The sequence below is a fragment of the Cryptomeria japonica genome, chromosome 11, assembly GCF_030272615.1.
Source record: "Cryptomeria japonica chromosome 11, Sugi_1.0, whole genome shotgun sequence".
Taxonomy (NCBI): Eukaryota; Viridiplantae; Streptophyta; class Pinopsida; order Cupressales; family Cupressaceae; genus Cryptomeria; species Cryptomeria japonica.
Window position 1 is genome coordinate 118,217,767 of NC_081415.1, and position 22,334 is coordinate 118,240,100.

Sequence of the window (22,334 nt, forward strand, 5' to 3'; positions counted from 1 at the left end):
GCACTAACAATTTTAAACAACTCAAGAGAATATATATATATATATATATATATATATATATATATATATATATATATATATATATATATATATATATATATATATATATATATATACCTCACCATAATAGTTAGACAACACACTACTTATTTCACAAAATTAAGCCAACAAGGAGTCAAGACAACCAATTGCAAAGTATGAGAAGAAATTTGTAGTAGTATGGCCTTTTATCCTTTCCAAAACTTTTCTAGTGGCCAAGACTAAAATGTAGTCCCCAGACAAATGATGTTAGGTTATTACTTGCTAAAACAACAACTCCTACACAACTCCCTACTTAGCATTTTTGAAGCTCTATTTTTTTAATTTCTCCTATAGGGAAGGTCACAAGTGTCACCTTATCCTTCATCCTTCAACTCTCACTTTTGGGGAGACTACGAATGTAGTTGGAGTTGAAAAGGCAATGGAAGAAAAAGTTTATGATTGGGCACCCTATCCTACAAGTCCCCAATCATAAATATATCCTATTGCACTGAATCAAAAGAAGGCAAAATTGTTGCAATATCTGCTTCATCAAGTACAAGAGGTGATGTGATATCAATGGGAGGAGATGAAATGCAAGGCTCAAGAATAGGTTCACATATGAGAATACTCAAGTTAAAGTACCCAAAATTCTCCTCGATATCTAAATCATCATGAGAAGTATGATCAACATATGAAGAATCAACCTCATCAATAGGACCAAAATGTGAAAAGGAGTACAACTGAGATGCATGATAAACCACCCCAATTGAAATGATAGCTCTACTCTCTAGGTCTCTAATGATAATTGAATTAGGTGTGAACTCCATAGTTTTCCTTGTTGCCCCATGTGTGATCTGATAGATGAAAAGAAGATTGTTTCTCAAGTTGCGTACACACAACACACCATTGAAGAAGTTATCCCCAGTGGCATTATATCCTTCAAAAATCACATCAATATATGTATGATTTCCAATCAAAATTTGTGGCATGTTGCAAGGATCAAATGAACAGAACATAACTTGTTAAGATGCCATATGATGAGAAGCTCTTGAATCTAGAAGCCATTTCCATGAATCATGACTTGTAGTAGAACAAAGAGATTGTCCTTTATTTTTCCCAAAAGAGTTATCCTTTCCTTTATCCTTTCCTTTGAAGAAGAAGCCGAAGTAGACATTCTAGAAGGAAAACTAATTTTATTCTTGTTAAGATGTTTCAACTTATCAATATCTTTCTTGTAACAATGTTGTTCATCATCTGTCAACTTCTTGCAATATGCACAAAAAATAATATCCATATATGATTTCCATTTAGGTAAGGATGTAGAATCACCTTGTTGTGGAGAGGATGATTGTGCTCAATCTTGTTGTGGCTTTGGCTTAGACTTATTTTGGTTCTTTCCTTTTCGTTGATTGCTTTGATTCCCTTTATTAGCCACCAAAGCTTATGACTTTGAAGATTCGAGAAGCCCCATCTTAGTGAACTTAGATTTCTTAAGTATCAACATCTCTATGAATACATCAAATGATGGTGGAATGTATAAGGCACCTTTAGCCAATTGATGGGTGTGAAAGATAGAAACAAAGGTTGCATATGTTGATGGAAGCTTGTCTAGTAAGTTGTACACCATATGAGCTTATTTTTGTCAATGCCACAATCCCTAAGCTTTGCTCTTAGCTCATCTGCTTTCATGGCATAACCTTGGATTGTATTAGAATCCTTGGGATCCAATTTTGTGAGTTCACCATCAAGCTTGAAGCCTCTAATCTCATCAACTTGATTGTACAATTTGGCATAAATATCCCAAGCCTCTTTAACTGTAGTACATTTCTCAATGTAAAAAATGAGGTCATTTGATATATACTTTCTAAAAGTTCCAAGTGCCATAAAAAAAATTTTTAGCCATTCAACTTGAGCATTAGGATCATATGGTGTTGTTATTGTTCCATTTACATAATGAATGAGTCCTTTTTTCATTAACTTACTCCATGCTTTAATTTTCCATGATGCATAATTATGTGGAGTTAAAAGTGGAAATTTAGGAGAACCTACAGTACCAAGATGAAAAATACAAGATAGAAATATGCACAATAATACAAGACACCCCCCAAATTCACTCAATCAAAGAACGGCCACCACCCCCCCCCCCCAACCAAAAAAAAAAAAATGATGGTTTCGCACTTTATACTTAGTGTGTGTACAATGGGCCACTTGCAAAAAATGGCAAAGTGGAGTTCTTATTTCAACTTTGCAACAACCTTAAATAGACTATAAGAGACTAAAAAATACTCCAAGTTATCTAAACTGAGATCCAAGAAAAATAAAAGTACCAAATAGGCCAAAAATGACCATATACTAAAAGTACAACTTCTACTCAAAATGATGAAAATTCGATAGCACCATGTGAAAGTAGACTAAAAATTATACACTTTACAAAAAATCGACACTTGAAAAGGAGGTTGTATGACCCCAAATGAATCCTTTGAAGTTGCAAAAATGAGGATTGGATAGGTTTAGTCATAAAAAAGTATAAATTAAGAAAATTGCGTCTACCAAAATCAAGAAATTCTATCACCATTACAAAGAGCATAAAAAAGTAGCCCAAATGATAGAAAATTGTACCAAAAAAGGAGCTAAAATGAGTAAGTTATGGTCCTCCAAAACTGGACCACAAAACCAAAAAACTCATTGAAGAGGGTTTCAAAAAAATTTCAAAAAATGCTAATGCAGTGCTCACATTAGCATTTGACCAACTTAAATTTGATACCCATCTAGCCAACAAAATAACGTCACTTCCCTACCTCCATAGACTTTCCATATAGTACGGACGATGTCATTGCCCATCACTCTTGTGACATGTGTCATACGAATGATGTGATGGTAGGTATGATAAGATAACGTGGACCTATCACATGGACCAAAATGTTGACATGTATTGTTGAGTTGGTAGGCTATCTGTGTCAATCCATACTGGTAATGTGGCAATAGATGTCTATTTACTATGTAGGTCCGCATGGTTGTTGATTGTGCACAAACTGTCTGCATATATAATGATAGGGATAAATCGATGTTTTCCACATGTTGGTAGAGTGGTAGGTTGTCGACTTATTGGAATATGTCACGTCGAGGTGTTAAATATTGACCGACCAGTGTAGGATGGTAGTCCAACAGGGTTGTGCTGACTGGAGGAGTTGGCGGTGGCTGGATCGCGAGGAGGTTATGTAGCATGGAGAGCTCCATAGGTGGCAAAGCACAGAGCATGGTGGTGGCTTTATGGTGGCACCCTGTAGAAAATACGTGAGGAACAAGCTATGATGTTATGTAGAACAATGACATGTGGTACAGTGTCATGGGGTTGAAATCCCCCCATATGCTCAAACTGGGCAAATGTTTCCTCTAAAGCCCAAATTAGAATTTTCACCAAATATAGGTAAATTTATACTCAAAATTGATGGAAATGGCCTGTCAGATGCAACAATGAGTTCGAAATTGCCATAGGATGCCCCCAAAATGTGCAAGTCCCTAGATCTGAAAAAATGAATGCTCCAAAATATCTCCAAATAGATTACTCAATGAAGCCCCAATGGCTCTGATATGATGTAATAATTTATTTAAAATAGCCAAGATCAAGAGAACATTGAATAGCACAAAGAGAGACAAATAAATTTGATAAGAATAAACTATATTCTAATCAATATTCAAAATACTAATTAACTAGATCATCCAAAATTATATAAATTGTAGATGAGCCTTTTTATAAAGGAAAGGCCAAATGGATATGTGAGCACACAATCATGACATGTGGCTCAATGAGATACAATGGTAGGTAAGGGTAGGTAGGAGAAATCATAAAATATTCTACAAGAGGTGGATCACCCACCAAAGGTGGAATGTAACAACAAGATAAGACCACAAAAGGTTGAATTTCTCCTACATACATCATCCCTATGTGCAGACTTCCCTAAGTGTCTCATATCTAAACTACTAGGAATGCATTATCCTAAGTCAAATTAAGTAAGCTGACATTATGAAACATAATTTACACCAACAGTGATTTATCCTTAATCCTATCCCAATTTCAACTTCCAAGACATATTCTGCATATCTATATATTATGGTTTGATCCACTGAGATGGAATCAACATTAAAAACCTGTTATCTTGCATACCTTAAAATTAAAAAAAATATTGTCGGGACTAGGGTGACTACCACCGTGGTCTTGCACTATTTTCCTCAAACATCGGGAGGATAACTTGGCCATCCTTTCTAAATGACATCCCACTTTGTGTAAAAATATATCAAATATAAGTTATCCTAAAGGTAATTTTAATTATGAAATCCCTATATAAGGCATCTCTCTCCATTCATTTTTAACATTATCATCCAATTCAAGAGCAATTCTTCTTCCTCGAGAGAAAATCTAATTCAAGGGGTAACAAACTACATCAAGGCATCTTTCATTATTTTTTACCTATGATTTCATGATGGATTTTATCTAATTCAAATATTATGCTTACATTATCATCCAATTCAAGAGCAATTCTTCTTCCTCGAGAGAAAATCTAATTCAAGAAGTAACAAACCACATCAAGACATCTTTCATTTATGTGATTTCTCTTGTCATTGCATCCACACATAGAGGAATTATCCTAAGAACATTGCATCACCTACTTAAGGCATAATCATTTATATTCAAGCATTTCAATTCTAGATCTAGCCTTTCTCTCAAAGGGAAATCCTTCCAATTCAATTAAAGTTCAATATTTTTTGAATTGGGGTTAATTTCAAACCTAGGGTTTGATCTAAGGTAAACCACTATCCACAACCCCCTTTCTTTTCTCTTGTATGTAGCTATAGGTACCCAATAGAGTCAAAAAACCTTAGATAAGATCAGGAGCTCAATATAGACCCAATCCCAGACTTTAGACCTAGTTTTCAAGGACCAGGGTGTTAGGGAACCTCTATCATAGGACCAAGGTGCTAGGGTTCCCTAGCACTCAACATTTTACATCAAATTTCACAAATGGCTTCCAGACTGCTTTAGGTTGCACATTCTTTGACAATAGCTCAATTGTAGAAGACCATGCATGGTGCTAGGGCACCTTGGTCCTACCATATCAATATTAGATTCTGGACATAGGTGCACAGTAATATTTCCTACCCAGTTCTATATCTATTACAACATTTCTAATTATCTATCAGTCATTTACAACAACTTAAGTCTTTAATTTTTTCATACCTTAGCCATAGTTTTTACTTTTTACTTTTTACTATAATACAAGTGGATAATGCTTTGATGTGTGGATTTTTTATCTATAAAGGTTTTTACATGTGAAAATTTGGTTGTCATTCTATGTTTCAAAATTCTTTGTGGTGTTCTATTTCTTGCATTGTGCATCTTAATGACTATAATTGGAATTAAAAGTAATCCTTTCTTCTCTCCTCTAAGAAATTGATATTTTGGAAAGTGTTTTTGCACTTTTCCTTCCTTACAAGTGATATTAGAGGCTGGCCTATTGTGTTATCCTTGTGGGTAGTACGATTTTTTCATGTTAATTATGTAGTGCGAGTTTTGCAGAGAACTTATGTTTGAAACTAAAGATTGAATATGGCAAGCACATCAAGGAGAGTTGACATTGAGATATTCAGTGGTGGAAATTATGAGTTATGTAAACTCAAGGTGGAAGACCTATTGGTGGATAGGGATCTCTGGGTTGCAATGTCTGGAACTAAACCATCATGAATGAAACAAGAAGATTGGGACCTCACAGATGACTTGCAGCAACATATGACTTTGAGATTGATAAAATGAATTTGAAGACAATGTTCCTTCATAGTGAATTGGAGGAAGAGATTTATATGTCCCAGCCTAAGGACTTTGTTGAAAAAGGTAAAGAGTCTTTGGTTTGTAATAAATCACTCTATGGTTTAAAACAATGACCTAGAATGTGGTACTAGATTCTATGTTGCTATAAGTCCATTAAATTTATTTTTTTAAATTATTGAAAATCAAACTAGTAGAAAAACTAAATGCTGAAAGACTAATAATGGTAGTGAGTTTTGTTCTATAGAGTTTGAACAATATTGCAAACACAATGGAATTAAAAGGCATAAGACCACACCTTACACTCCATAGCAAAATGGAGTTGCTGAAAGGTTTAATTGAACTCTAATGGAAAAGATGAGAATCATAGTGAGTGGTGTTGGCTTTGAGCAGAAGTTTTGGGTTGAAGCTATAACCATGGCATGCTATCTACAAAATAGATCTCCCACTTTAGTGTTGACTGAAAAAATGCCCATGGAAGCATGATCTGGTAAGAATCCCTCTATGAGACATATTCATGTCATTGTCTGTGAGGCATATGTTTATGTTCCTAATGTAAATAGATGCAAATTGGAAAAAAATACTATTAAGTGTGTCTTAAGTGGCTATTTCTTGGGTGTAAAGAGATACAAGCTTTGGAATCTAGTCATTGAGAAGTTGTTGTTTAGAAAAAGTGTAATCTTCTATAAGTTGAATCCTACCTCAGTTGATCTATACCCTAGAAAGACAAAGAAAGAGGAAGAAGCAATTGAAATTCCTATCTCTAGAAAAAGAGGAACTGCAAACCTCAAGTATACCTAAAAGGGAGGAGAGCTCAAGCAACTTTGAAATTTCTGATCAAGAAGAAGAACAAGAACCTCCACCTCAGCCATTGAGGAGGTCTATACAAGAGAGAAGATAACCTAATAGGTATGGTTATTTGATGTTGTACTTGAATAGTGCCTATGCATTGATTACCAACACTGATGAGCCTAGGGCTATGAAGGAGGCAATTAATATGTCTGATTTAGACTCCTCGTTGGAGGCCATGAATGAAGAAATGGCATCATTAAAGAAGAATGAAACCTGGGATCTAGTGCCCTTGCCTGAAGGTCAATAACAGTTGGTTGCAAATGGATATTTAAGAACAAAATTTGTCTCGATGCCAATGTGTAAAAGTACAAAGCTAGGTTGGTTGCTAAAGGTTATTCCTAGGTAGCAAGAATTGATTATGTAGAAATCTTTTCTCTTGTAGCAAAGCTGATTTCTACCCGATTTATTTTGTCACTTCTAGCAACATATGAATTTAAGATTGATCGGGGGGATATGTATAATGTTCCTTCATGGTTACTTGGAGGAAGATATTTATATGTCCCATCCTAAGCACTTTGTTGAAAAAGGTAAAGAATCTTTGGTTTGTAAGTTGAAAAAATCTCTCTAGGGTTTAAAATAATCACCTAGAATGTGGTACCAGAAGTTTGACACCTTTGTGTTATCATTAAGGTTTTTAAGATAAAAAATTGATCATTGTGTATATTACAAAACTAAAAATGATCATTTTCTTATCATTTCTCTATATGTGGATGACATGTTATTCATTAGGAATGATAAAGTTATGATTTCTAATTTAAAGTCTCAGTTGTCAGCATGTTTTGAAATGAAAGACTTAGGTGTAGCGAGGTATATTTTAAGAATGGAAATCGAAAGGGATAGGAAGAGTAGAAAGCTTTGTCTTAGTCAAAGAAAGTACATTAGTACTATCCTTGAGAGGTTTAATATGTCAAATTACAAGTAGTTAGTTGTTCCAGTGTTCTAGGGAACAAAAATTTCTATTGAAGATTATCCAAAATATTCTACTGAGATGGAGGACATGATCAAGGTGCCTTATGCAAGTTTTGTTGGTAGCTTAATGCATGCAATGGTCTTTACTAGGTCATATATTGCCTAAGAAGTGGGAGTACTAAGCTACTTTATGGAAAATCTAGGAAGACCTCATTGGGATGCTATGAAGAGAGTGTTTAGATATCTAAGAGGTACTTCTAAATATGCTCTATGTTACTATGGAAATTTGATTGGATCAGAGAGAAATGTCATCAATCAGGGATATGTGGATTCAGATTAGGGAGGGGACATTAACAACAGAAGATCAACCAATGGATATGTATTCACATTGAATGGTGGTGCAATTAATTAGATGTGTAAACGACAAGTTGTAGTCGCTTTGTCCACTACAGAGACAGAGTACATGGAAAAAACTCATGCCTATCAAGAGGCTATTTGGTTTAATAATTTGTGTTCTGATGTTGGGTTTAATGTAGGGAAGATTTACATCTGTTGTGATAGCCAAAGTGTCATTTTTGGCAAAAAATCCAACTTTCCATGCTAGAACAAAATATTTTGATGTGCTATATCACTTTGTTCATGACATGGTGGAAGATGGAAAGGTTAATTTGGAAAAGGTGGAAACTCTGAAGAATATTGCAGATGTGTTGACAAAAATTGTGACCATGACTAAGTTGAAATGGTGTTCTAACTCTATGGGCATTAGAGCCCATGATTCTTAGTGGTCTCTAAGTGTTCAAGAGGTACCAATAAGTTTTCATCAAATGGGAGAATGTTGAGGTAGTATGCCTCAAATTTACTAGTTGAAACATCTCATAAAAGACTAGTTTCAGAAAGTTCAGTATGACCTATTCAATGTCTTGGCGAAGTTCAGCAGAGCTACATATGGATTTTGGTGTAACATTTGAGTATGGCGAGACTCTTTAAGTAGTTTTCCGAAGTCATGTTAGTTCACTAACAATTCTTATTTAGGTGTAGCATTGGTGAGTCTTAACAAAAATAGATATTTTAGTGTAACATGTGTTTTCGATAAGACTCTTTTAGCCAATAGTTGAAGTCGCATTTTCATAGCGGTAAGATAGGTTTCTGTGAGACTTTGCAATGGTCTTGATGAAGACTTATTTTTTATGTGAAGGGTTCGGTAAGACATTTCTAGAAGCTAGCCAAAGTTATGTGCTTTTATCGATAATACCATGTCATTGAGACATTATTGAGTCTTGGCAATGAGCTATTGTTTTCGGTGTGACGTAAAGGTTTGATAAGAAATTTTAGGAAGGATGTTGAAGACATACTCTTGGCGGAAAAGACCATGTTGATAAGACATGAGGATTGTCTAGACAATATCGCTGGTTTCAATAAGATATGGAAGTTTGATGAGAGAGTTGTAAGTCATCGCCAAAGGTGAACCTCTTGCTGATAAGCTATGAAATATAGAGGGACCATGATGGACTCATGCTGACCTGCCGAGTTGGATGTTTATGATATGTCTAAGTTGGAGTTTAAGGATTTCAATGAGAGTTCATAGAGATGGTTGAATAGAGCCATGAGAACTGAAACAAATTTTTTTTCTTGATAGAGATATAAACATCTGAAAAATGGTTGCAATATTGATGATGGAATGATTGGTGATTTAATCAAATTCTAAGCTATAGAATAATGTGACTATGATCTATGTGGATTGGATTCAATCTGATTTTTTTTGTTGCATGAATAGAGGCTAGGTCAGAGCATGAAATTGTATATCGTTTCTTTAATTACTTTTTACAATAATACAAGTGGGTAGTGCTTTGGTGTGTGGGTTTTTAACCCATAAGGGTTTTCCCACATAAAAATATGATGTTAATTTTGTGTTTGAAAACTATTTGTGTTTCTCTATTTCCTGCATTGTACATCTTAATGATTTTATTTGGAATTAAAAGTAATCCCTACTTCTCTCCACTAAGAAATTGACATTTTGAAAGGTGTTTATGCACTCTACTTTCCTAGAAATTAGTAGTTGGTCTTCTCACACATACAAGTGTGCCCAGTCAAAAAAGATACATATTCTTTTTAATGCCCAAATCTACATATGATTTAACCACTAAAAATAAAGATAATTTATTTCAAATGTTATGTCTTTAATAGTGTCCTGCATCAAATTGCATTAGTAGTTTGTGTTTAAATCTTCTTCCAACATTTGCCAAAGAACTTCATAGATTATCAGTAACACCAAAAACCTAATCCTTTGATAATGGATTGAAATTTGACATAATTACAAACTGAATTTCAAAGTTATACCTAAGATTTTGCCTCTGCAAGGGCACAAAATAGAGGATGCTAGGTCACAATTCCAGCTTACAAGAGCGCAATTCTAGCTTACAAGGGTGCAATTCCAACTTATAAGGGTAAAATTGTGTAGTGTGCCTTTAAAATCATCAATAATAGTCAAACAAAGACCAATTTCTGTCAAATTGAAGCCATAATGAGCATGTAAACCCTAATTTTGATGATATTTGTCGTATTCGAACTTGAAATTCACTATGATTTCAATGTGTCACTTGGATTAAAGTTCCACATGATAATCCATGCCTAATAAATCAAATGCAACAAATAAACTAGGAAATGCGGAAGTTCTAAGCCTATCCAAGTGAAATGTAGAACTTTACTCATCTAGAAACCCTGACCCTAATGTGAGAAGTTGTTGTTCATTATCATCGTAAATAGCCTATATGAGTTCATTTAACCTTTCAAAACCCTAATTAGACTAATTGCAAACAAATTTAAGAAAAATTGAAAGATTGGAATTCATTTTAAAGCCCAAATTGAAAAATCTTGGTTCTTTTTAAGGCAATTGCATGAAAAGTAAAGATGAGAGTTTGTTGTTCATTAACCCAAACACCTAATTAGGACTATGTGAATTAATTTTAAGTAATTTTGAATACTTTAAAGTCCTAATCTGACCCTACAACCTCAGTTAGTGTTGTTTTTTAGAAGGGCACAAATCAGAGGCACAAGGAAAATCTGAGCCACAAGGGCATAAATCCAACCCACAAGAACACAAATCTATCCCACAAGGGCACTAGTATAGCTAAAAAGGGTTAAAAAACTCTAATCAAGTCTAGAAAGGTCCTTTTCCTACAAATTTTGTTATGCAATCAATGAAAACACTCAAAATATAGAAGGTTAAATAATTTTCACATCGATTTCAACAAGAAATGTGAGGTAGGAAATAGGGTTAAGCATCAAATCACTAAATTATGCAACCACAAAAAATAAAATTTAATAAAATTAAGGTCTATCACACTTAATAAAGGAACAAAGATAAGATATTCAGAACAAACACAAACCATATGCAGAAATCTTCTTCATTGACCTTCATTGTCCTTTTGTCTCCTTCAAATTGATGTTTGTGGATCTCACCTACAAACATGAAAGCAAGTGAAAGCAAGATGCAATTTGCAGTGTAAGGATAATCGTAGTGTGGTTCAAAATGATTGAAGAATGAGCTCAATTTATAGAACAAATTGATGAGAAACTCAAATTGGAATGAGTAATTGAAAGAAGAAATTTCATTCGAAATTGGCATGATTATGACAAGGTATGACATATTTTTATGTCAAAAACTATGACAAATTGCTATGCAAGGGCTATGATAACTTGCTATGTCAAGAAATATGACAAATTGAGAGAAAATCATGCTTCAAATTATGACAAATTCTCCTTAAAAAGAGGAGCCCAATATGGAGGAGAAATTAGTGGGAAAAAGAAATTGAAAATTAGGTAACACTAATTAATAAATTTCATTTATCAATTAGCTCACAAAATGGAAATGAGTTAGCCAATTAAATTAACAATTTAATTGTGACATAGGATAAATAAATAAATTTATTTAACGTAAAGGGAGAATGTGTTAATAGGATTAAATGATTAAATCATAAAGCCCTAGGGAATGGACTAGAAATGAATTAGGTCATGACGCAATCGAAGTAATAAATACATGCCATTTATCATGATCAAAGAGACAAATGACGAGGAATTGATATTTGATCTAGCATTGATTAACAAAGACCAATGGAAAATTAATCAAAGGTGACAAAGGGGCTGATTTGATAAATAACAACTGATGAGAATCAATGACTAATCGACCCAAAATTGATAAGGGTTTTATAATCAATTGAGAGCAATGACAAATCAATCAAAGAATTGACAAAGGGTTGCTTTGATGAAGGTTGAATGACAAAAGACGAAAGATGAATCTATCAAATTGATAAAGAAGCCAATGATTGAAGATTGAATGGGATCCAAAATGATCCAAATTGATTGATAATTAATTGAAAATGGTAAAGATCTAGGAAAAAATCCTCATTTGACACCAATTTGGATTGATGATGTCCAATTGATATGACAAAATGATCACAGTCACTTATTACAATTTGAAAATGACATTAACATGACCCAATTGAAAAGTGAGAGGTTGGAATTGAATAGGGAAGATAGGCAAAAGAATGACCAAATGTCGACAAGTGATAAAGATCAAATGTGCAACATAGAGGAAGTATTAGTAAGTACGAGAACCCTAAAATCAAGTAACATGGATATGTGTAAGGAAGTTAAGTAGCGGAAACAACTTCCTACACTAACCTTGAGAGGAGGGTAATGCAAAACTTTTTCAGATTGTTACAACAGTTACAGAAAATAGAAATAGATATAATAGCATTCATACCACAACACAGTGATTTACGTGGGGAAAACCCTTTCGAGAGAAAAACCCCACCCTCTAAAAGCAGCTCAATATTTTATTCAGCAATCAAAAACAGATTACAACATACTTGCAGAGCAAGCTCTTCGCAGGAGTACCACTAATTAGAGATTCAAAGGCAACTCAATAGCCATAAGACTCTTACACTCAACCTCTATCTCACACACCTCATAAATAGGAGATACAATACAAGAAACCGTCAAACGGTATTACAAAACCATGGGCTAAAACCACCCAATAAGGTGTAGCCGACCTTATCTCCCTTCTAGACGCCCTATGACATGTTAAAGCACACATCAACACGTTTTGCTCCCTTTTTACAGCTCATTTATGTATTCGATACAAATTATTTTTCCTATTTCAGGAGTACAAACTTCCGGAGGCCATAACTTGAGAAGCGGGTGTCCGATTGACGAACCGTTTGAAGCGCCGGAAAGCTCGCGAAGTGCTCTATCACCTTGTAAACCGCTTCGCCGGTTACAGCCACTTTTCAGGGTGTTTCGGAGCCTCTAAAGTCCCCAAAATTAAGTTTAAATATTTTATTGCACCCCTCCAAGACGAAAACTTTAATATCTTCAAAACTAGCTGTGACCTTGCGACGCAACTTTACCGGAATGCTTATCTAGCCAACCAGAAGCTTCAGGGAGAGTTTCGCACCATTTCGTGCTCAAATGAAAACTTACTATAAATAGTAACCTCGCATAAATGCAAGGTTGAGACACCATTTTTTCCCAACAAATCTCCCACTTGTCGAACACCTTGCAAGAGCGGAAGGGAATGTCAACACAATGAATCAATTGCTAGGGGCCATAAAGCCCATAGACTCTAAACACCATCTGAACTTCTCTGTGCTCACAGCCTTAGTTAAAGCATCTGCAACATTCATCAAAGTTTCCACCTTAACCAGCTTCACCCTACCATCTTCGACCATATCTCTAACAAAATGATACTGAACATCAATATGTTTGGTCCGGGCATGAAATGTCGGGTTCTTAGCTAGGCTAATTGCACTCTGACTGTCACAGTAAACTGTCACTGTACCTTGTTCTATTCCAATATCCGAACACAGTCTCTTAAGCCAAATGGCCTCTTTACAAGCATGAGTAGCTGCCATATACTCTGCTTCAGTAGTGGATAGAGCAACCACAGCCTGTCGCTTACTCATCCAACTAATTGCACCACCAAACAAAGTAAACACATAAGCACTGGTGGATCTTCTGCTATCAATATCACCTGCCCAATCTGAATCCACATAACCATGGATATCAAGGGAAGTCATGTCTCCAACTGAATTACCATGATAACACAAAGAATACTCTGAAGTACCCTTCAAATATCTGAAGACTCTTTTGACTGCATCCCAATGAACTCTACCAGGATTAGACATATATCTAGAAAGTACTCCCACTGCTTGGGCAATGTCTGGTCTAGTACAGACCATAGCATACATCAAGCTTCCAACCGCACTGTGGTAGGGCACTCTGCTCATTTCTTCCATCTCCAATGGGGATGTAGGACAATCTGAAACAGATAGTTTCGTTCCAACTGTAAAAGGAACACTCAATGGTCTACAATTCTGCATGTTGAACCTCTGTAACACTGAATTCACATACTTACTCTGGCCTAGCCATAGCTTTCTGTTCACTCTATCTCTTCTAATTTCCATCCCAAGAATGTGCTTTGCTGCACCAAGATCTTTCATTTCAAATTTAGCAGCGAGCTGAGACTTTAGTTCTGAAATCATACCTTTCCCTTTACCAATGAATAACATATCATCAACATACAATGCAATGAATAAGAAACGATCACCATAAGATTTATAATAAACACAGTGATCTGATTTAGAATGTTCAAATCCCAAACTCAATACATATGTATCAAATTTCTGGTACCACATCCTAGGACTTTGTTTGAGGCCATACAAAGATTTCTTCAATTTACAGACCAAATTACTTTTGCCTTTCACCACACAGTGCTCCGGCTGTGTCATATAAATATCTTCCTCCAAATCACCATGAAGGAAAGCAGTTTTCACATCCATTTGCTCAACCTCTAAATCATAAGCAGTAGCAATAGAAAGCAAAAATCTAATGGACGTCATTTTTGCAACAGGAGAAAATATCTCACCGTAATCAACACCCTCAACCTGAGAGTATCCTTTTGCAACCAACCTTGCTTTATACTTCTCAATGCTTCCATCTGAACCAATCTTTTTCTTGAACACCCATTTACAACCAACAGGTTTTCGTCCTTCAGGCAATGCTACAAGATCCCATGTATCATTCTTTTTCAAAGCTGCCATTTCTTCCTCCATAGCAATCTTCCAAGATTCTGCATCATTCATACCTAATGCCTCTTCTATAGATTTCGGTTCATCCACACTAGTATTCAGAGCAAAAATACATCTCCAATCATTAGGTGAATACCTTTCAGGTGGTTGTCTATGTCTTGTAGACCTTCGAACAAGCTGAGTTGGAGGTTCTTCCTCCTCTTCTGAAGATTCAGAGCTAGAAAAGCTCTCCTCAAATTCTTGCCTATCTAGGGGTCTCGATTCAACTCTTTCAGGTGTAGAAGGAAGTTGAATCACATCTTCCTTTTTAGTCTGTTCTGGCTGTAATGTAACAGAAGGAGACTTAATTTCTCTAAAAATAACACTTCTACTGTGAATTACCTTTTGTGCAACAGGGTCCCAAAGCTTGTATCCTTTCACACCATAATTATACCCGATGAAGATACATTTCACAGCCTTGTTCTCCAACTTTGTTCGCTTCTCCTTTGGCACATGTGCATATGCCTCGCAACCAAAAACTCTAAGATGTCTCAATGAAGGCTTGTGACCTGACCATGCTTCCATAGGCGTTTTATCAACAAGAGCTGATGTAGGAGATCTGTTAATTAGGTAGCAAGCAGTGGCAACAGCTTCAGCCCAAAACTTTTGTTCGAGACCAGCACCACTCAACATACTCCTAGCCTTCTCCATCAGTGTCCTATTCATTCTTTCTGCAACTCCATTTTGCTGTGGAGAATACGGAGTTGTCTTCTGCCTGTTAATTCCACAGTCTTTACAGAATCTATCAAAATCATTAGAGCAAAACTCACCGCCATTATCAGTTCTCAAACATTTTATTTTCTTTCCAGTCTGCAACTCAACCATTGCTTTAAATTCTTTAAAACGACTAAAAACTTCAGATTTACTCTTTAGAAAATAAACCCATGTCCTTCTACTAAAATCATCAATAAATGAAACATAATATGTGGATTTTCCAATCGAAGAGACATCTACTGGACCAAACACATCAGAATGGATAAGATCCAAAACACCACAAGTTTTATGAGAACTAGAGTAAAACTGAACGCGGTTTTGTTTTCCATAAATGCAATGCTCACAGAAATCAAAGTCAAGATTACAGTCATTCAAACCTTCAACAAGATTTTTATTTTTCAAGGTCCTTAGACCCTTTTCTCCAATGTGGCCAAGTCTCTGGTGCCATAACATAGTCTTCTCTGCAGGTAACTTTGCTTCAGACGAAAGAGCACCCTTAGGTACCCAAAAACCATTTCCATCTGCTGAAGGTGAAACCTTCAAATCTTCCAATGAAGTATCCGTAGATTTACTTTTTACAGAAGTGCTATTACACTCAACAGTGTATGCTTCAAGCTTATACAAAGTGCCAAACCTGACACCTCTAGCAACTACCATAGCACCCTTAATCATCTTACATCCTGTTTTAGAAAAGACTACCTGCACACCCGCATCTATCAGTTTGCTCACAGATAACAGGTTTCGTTTTAATCCAGGGATATGCAGCACACCATTAATCCTTTTTATTCTACCATCAGAAAACCTGATTCTAACTTTACCTCGACCGACAATGTCTAGAGGTGAATCATCACCCAAGTACACCTTACCTCCATTAAATCCTTCATATTCAGAAAACCAATCTCTATTGGAAGTCATATGAAAAGATGCACCTGAGTCAATTAGCCAAGCATCATTACTTGCATGAGTCGCCAAAGCCGCAATAAATGCATCGCCATCTTCCTTGTCGGACTCAGAATCAGAATCGAACTTTTTCTTTTTCTTCTTCTTCTTTTCTTCTTTGCAGTCCTTACGGATGTGACCCGGTTTACCGCAATTCCAGCAAATGACTTTGGACTTTCCATGAGATTTCGATCTCCCTTTGGATTTGGACTTGTCGCGCTTCTCATTCTTCTTGCCTTTCTCCCTAGGTCTTCCACGAATGGTTAGGGCTTCCTTTGAACTGATGGATACCTTCCTTCGCATCTCTTCACCGAGTAGGGCACCCACCACGTCTTCAGATTTCAAAACAACAGAAGTACTACCGATAGCCATAACAAGAGAATCCCACGAATCAGGCAAAGAACAAAGCAAGATCTGACATTTCTCCTCCTCGTCCATCTTAACACCAACGGATACTAATTGAGCTACCAACATATTGAATGCTTCCAAGTGGTCTGCAATTCGTCCGCCCTCTTCCATCTTCAAGGAATACAATTTCTTTCTTAAGAAAATTTGATTTAATAAAGATTTCACTTGATACATCTCACCAAGCTTAGTCCATAGCTTCTTTGCAGAGTTCTCTTCATGGACATTGATTAGAACAGAGTCTGCCAGGCACAATCTGATTAGACCCTTGGCTTTTCGGTCCATAACATCATACTGAGCTGCCGCAGTAGGATCTGAGGGCCTTTGGACATTCGCATCAACAGCATCCCAAAGATCTCGATCTATTAGCAGATCTTCCATCTTCAGCTTCCACATCTCAAAATTACTTCCGTTAAAATTCTCCACCTCTATTCTCCCTGACGAACTCGCCATCTGAATATTCCTGCAACAAGATCAAAGAGTGTCTTCTGCACAAGCTCCCACTCAAATCTGGATTAGTTCAAAAAACCCAACTGCCCCACAATTGAAACCAAAGGTGATCAGGCTCTGATACTACTTGTAAGGAAGTTAAGTAGCGGAAACAACTTCCTACACTAACCTTGAGAGGAGGGTAATGCAAAACTTTTTCAGATTGTTACAACAGTTACAGAAAATAGAAATAGATATAATAGCATTCATACCACAACACAGTGATTTACATGGGGAAAACCCTTTCGGGAGAAAAACCCCACCCTCCAAAAGCAGCTCAATATTTTATTCAGCAATCAAAAACAGATTACAACATACTTGCAGAGCAAGCTCTTCGCAGGAGTACCACTAATTAGAGATTCAGAGGCAACTCAATAGCCATAAGACTCTTACACTCAACCTCTATCTCACACACCTCATAAATAGGAGATACAATACAAGAAACCATCAAACGGTATTACAAAACCATGGGCTAAAACCACCCAATAAGGTGTAGCCGACCTTATCTCCCTTCTAGACGCCCTATGACATGTTAAAGCACACATCAACAAGTGTCACTCCCTTTTTACAGCTCATTTATGTATTCGATACAAATTATTTTTCCTATTTCAGGAGTACAAACTTCCGGAGGCCATAACTTGAGAACCGGGTGTCCGATTGACGAACCGTTTGAAGCGTCGGAAAGCTCGCGAAGTGCTCTATCACCTCGTAACCTGCTTCGCCGGTTATGGCCACTTTTCAGGGTGTTTCGGAGCCTCTAAAGTCCCCAAAATTAAGTTTAAATATTTTATTGCACCCCTCCAAGACGAAAACTTTAATATCTTCAAAACTAGTTGTGACCTTGCGACGCAACTTTACCGGAATGCTTATCTAGCCAACCAGAAGCTTCAGGGAGAGTTTCGCACCATTTCGTGCTCAAATGAAAACTTACTATAAATAGTAACCTCGCATAAATGCAAGGTTGAGACACCATTTTTTCCCAACAATATGTTAAAGTACGACACCGTAAGCGTTGACAATTTCTAGATGCCTACACATTTTAAGCATATAATTATATTTTACCATTTATTAGCTCATCAATTGAAGGATTAAAATAGGAGCACTTCCATTGGAGCAATAATTATTTATTTTAGACAAAAATATGACCATCCTCCATCATTCACACAATTGTGAAGTTGTTCTTTTCTTAGAGTTGACCTATTTTAATTATACTCTAGTGATTTGGTAGTTATTAGTGTTCATCAATATTGTTAGTCTCAAGAATATAATAGACCATACAACAAATAAGGGGAATCTATATGTTAATAAAATTAATAGCTAAATCAATTTTGAAAGTTACATGAATTATCCAGACATACTAAAAATACCTAGAACCACAAATTCAATCTACCATTTTTAGTACCTAGAACCACAAATTCAATCTACCATATAAATGACAAAATGTTCAAATCCTAGAAAAGATATAAGAAAAATTTACCTTGTTTAATCTTGAAATAACCTAAGATTTGATACCTTAAAATAAATACTAATATCCACTTCACCTAGTTATTTTTGAATAACATTGATTGTTCAGTTTATTTTATCTCTAAAATCTCTTGATAATATCATACTCAAGAAAACTTTATTCCCTGATACCTTTATAGGAATCATTCAACTTGAAGCGACAAACTAAGGACCAATTTGTACCCAGCCTAATTTTTATTTGACTGTCGCGGTTAGTTTGAAATAGCACGAACGCGTACGATTATAGCAGTCAGTCAAATGATTCCTCTGATACTTTCAAATCTCGTAGGTCGGTCTACTTCTCCATCGATGGAAAGCGTGTGATGAAAGCAACGTTAAATCTTAGGGAGACTTATCAGGCAGTAGAATTTCTGAAGCAAGACATATCCTAACAATACCAGGGAGTGATAGGAAGAAAGATGAAACCTATGGACAAAGACCGGGCATGCAGTTGACCATTTTAGGCGATTCAAAACATATACATCTACAAATATGAGCGCAGGAAATTTGTACTCCTCTATATGTCCCAAATCATTTAATCTGTACAAGCTGTCTGTAAATATATTGTATTCAAAGTATTGTGAATCTGGAAAATGGAGGCTCGTAAATTGCTTTCTGGGAATGATTCTTCTCCATCGTTTGTGAGCTCTGGTGGGTGGGTTATTTTTGTAGTGATTGGAGTGTTTGGGGTATTGATAGTGCTCATCACTATATTTCGATGCTGTCGTAGGATAAATGCAGGGATTGAGAATACAGGAGGTAATGATTGGAGTCGACGCAATGATGGTGGTGAAGGTAATCATAGTGGTGAAGGAGGAGATTCAGTTGGAGATGTGGATGGAGGAGGCCCAAATGAAGGATTGGATAGTCATGGTCAGAGCGACAGCCACGCTCATGGCCACAGTCACGGTCATCATGGAGGATTTGACGGTCACGGTCACAGCCATGGTCATCATGGAGGATTTGGTGGTCATCATGATCATGGCCACACTCACGGTCACCATGGAGGATTTGACGCTCATCATGCTCATGGCCACAGTCACGGGCATCATGTAGGATTTGACGGCCATCACGGAGGATTTGGTGGTGGTCATCATGGAGGATTTGATGGCGGTGGAGGATTTACTGCTGGTGGTGGTGGAGTATTTACTAGTGGTGGTGGAGGATTTGATGGTGGTGGTGGAGGATTTACCAGTGGTGGTGGAGGATTTACCAGTGGTGGTGGAGGATTTACCAGTGGTGGTGGAGGAGGATCGACTCAGACATGAAAGGTGTTAAGATTAAATAAAAGCAATCTCATGGTAGAATTATGAAGACAAGATTTATGGGAAGATTTGTTTTCATATAATTTTCTTTTATTATTAATTTCTAATATCATTAAATTTGGGATTGGAGCTTCTAACCCCCTATTATTTGTATCCAGACAGAAATTATTGTATAAATATAATTAAATTTTATAATTAATATTGAAAAGATTAATTTATTATGATTATATTAAATAAATAGTTTGAAGTTTTATATTCATGTTAACTAAAAAAATTAGAGTTTCATAATAGACCTCACAAGAACAAAAGAATGTAAATCGTTATCTTTAAGCTATCATAAATTTTGTAAAAATTTAATGAAGTATGCATTAAAGGCATTGTCTCAAGGAAAGGATTCCCTAGAATGAGTAGAGTATATGTTTTTTTTCTCTCTAACTCTATCCTACTCTCATTATCTCTCCCTCTCTCTATCAATTACTTTATATAATTCAAATAAATTTTGCAGTCCACTCATGTTATGTAACAATATTACAAAATACCCTAATGATATGGAACAGAATGTACGATATAATATCCTTGCATTATGACTTAGTAATTACCAATGCATAATATGATCACATTATCTATCTTCAGAGTAATTAATTTGACTACTTTTTTATCCACAGATTTGATGCACTTATTCCATTTTGAAATTTAAAAAATATTAAATCATTATAGGACCAGATATATTATAAAGAAGGAAAAGCAAGGAATATAACTATGCTATTTACCTACATATGTTGTTTAGTGGATTCAATTAAGTATCACTCTATAAAATCTTAAGAATGTGTTCATAGAACATACTACTTACTCATCTTTATAAAAAAAATGTTTATTTACAACAATCTATGTCATTTTTGTAGGAGCAAAGATGAAGATGAAACCATGTTGGTAGTAGGTTACATATGTTAGAGCCAATATGTTGTGCCACATACATGGCATTTTCTCTAATTACTAATTATCGAAAAGGAAAAAATAATAGAAAACATTAGTCAACACTGATTCTGTGTATCAAGGTGTGATTTACACATTATTTTTTATATAATATTTTAAATTAAAATCATAATATTAAAAAAGAAAGAATGGATCATTAAAACATATTATAAAGCTATATGTTTGAAAATAGAATTATTTTTAAACATAAATATTAATAAATCATAATAATGTTTTCAATAGAATAATTTTCAATAAAAATAATAAGAAATAATAAACACATGAAAACATCAGTTTTTGTACACATGGTGGAAATTTATAATGTAGAGTGAAAATAAAGAGTTTTAAAATTGAATATAGAAATTTTAAAGTCGGACATTGAATTTATATAAAGAAACTCCACAAATGCGTAGGGTTATTGTGAAGGATGCAGGGGAGTCACAGTAAAACACAGAGTATAATGACATAGAACAGAGAGGTGGTTTGGAAACTTGCAATACACGGGAAGTTTAAGATTAAGACCAAAAAAAAAAAGAAAAACAGATTTTCACCAAGCAAATCGATAAGCACAGATCAGATTTTCTGCAGAACACGACAAGATAAAGATAAATCTGATTTTCATATATGGTCGGTCATCATAGGCCGTGGAGAGATGGGCTTTCAACAGTGGTAGGAGAAAATTTCTTTAATTCCAATATATAGAAATTAGTCAAAGTATTCCTCTGAAACATTCAAATCTCCTGGTTACTTACATCTACAACTCCACGGGTAGAAAGCGTGTGATAAAAGCAATGTTAAGTGTGTGGAAGACGAGCAATAGAATTTCTGAAGCAATACCAATCCCCACCAGACCGGAGATTGATATGAAGAAAGATGAAACGTATGAAGAAATACCGAGGATGCTACCTGGAAGCACACCTGCGACCACTTTATATCATTCAAATCATTTCAGATATCTCCAAATACCAGGCCTGGAAAATTGTATTCCTGTATTCTGATTCATTCAATCAGTAAAACCTGTTGGTCAATATATTTTATTCAGAGTATTGTGAACTTGGAAGAATGGAGGCCCGTAAATTGCTTTCTGTCAATGATTCTCCTCCATCATTTGTGAATTCTGGTGGATGGATTATTTTTTGTAGTGTTTGGAGTATTTGGGATAGTGATAGTGCTCACCATTATAGCTCGAATCTGTGGCTCGAACAATACAGAGATTGAGAATAGAGGAGGTGAAGGTGAAAATAGAGGTGGAGGAGGAGATTCAATTGGAGATGTGGATGGAGGAGGCCCAGATGAAGGATTTGATGATCGCGGTGA

At 35.7% G+C, this 22,334-nt stretch overlaps 1 protein-coding gene across 1 annotated transcript; it reads left to right on the forward strand.

Annotated features, from left to right (window-relative positions):
* The first annotated feature begins 19,373 nt into the window (after window positions 1-19,373).
* LOC131041086 (glycine-rich cell wall structural protein 1.0-like) lies at window positions 19,374-20,048 on the forward strand. The gene has a single exon (XM_057974063.2). The coding sequence runs from the start codon at window positions 19,374-19,376 to the stop codon at window positions 20,046-20,048; it is 675 nt and encodes a 224-aa protein (XP_057830046.2).
* The last annotated feature ends 2,286 nt before the right edge of the window (window positions 20,049-22,334 follow it).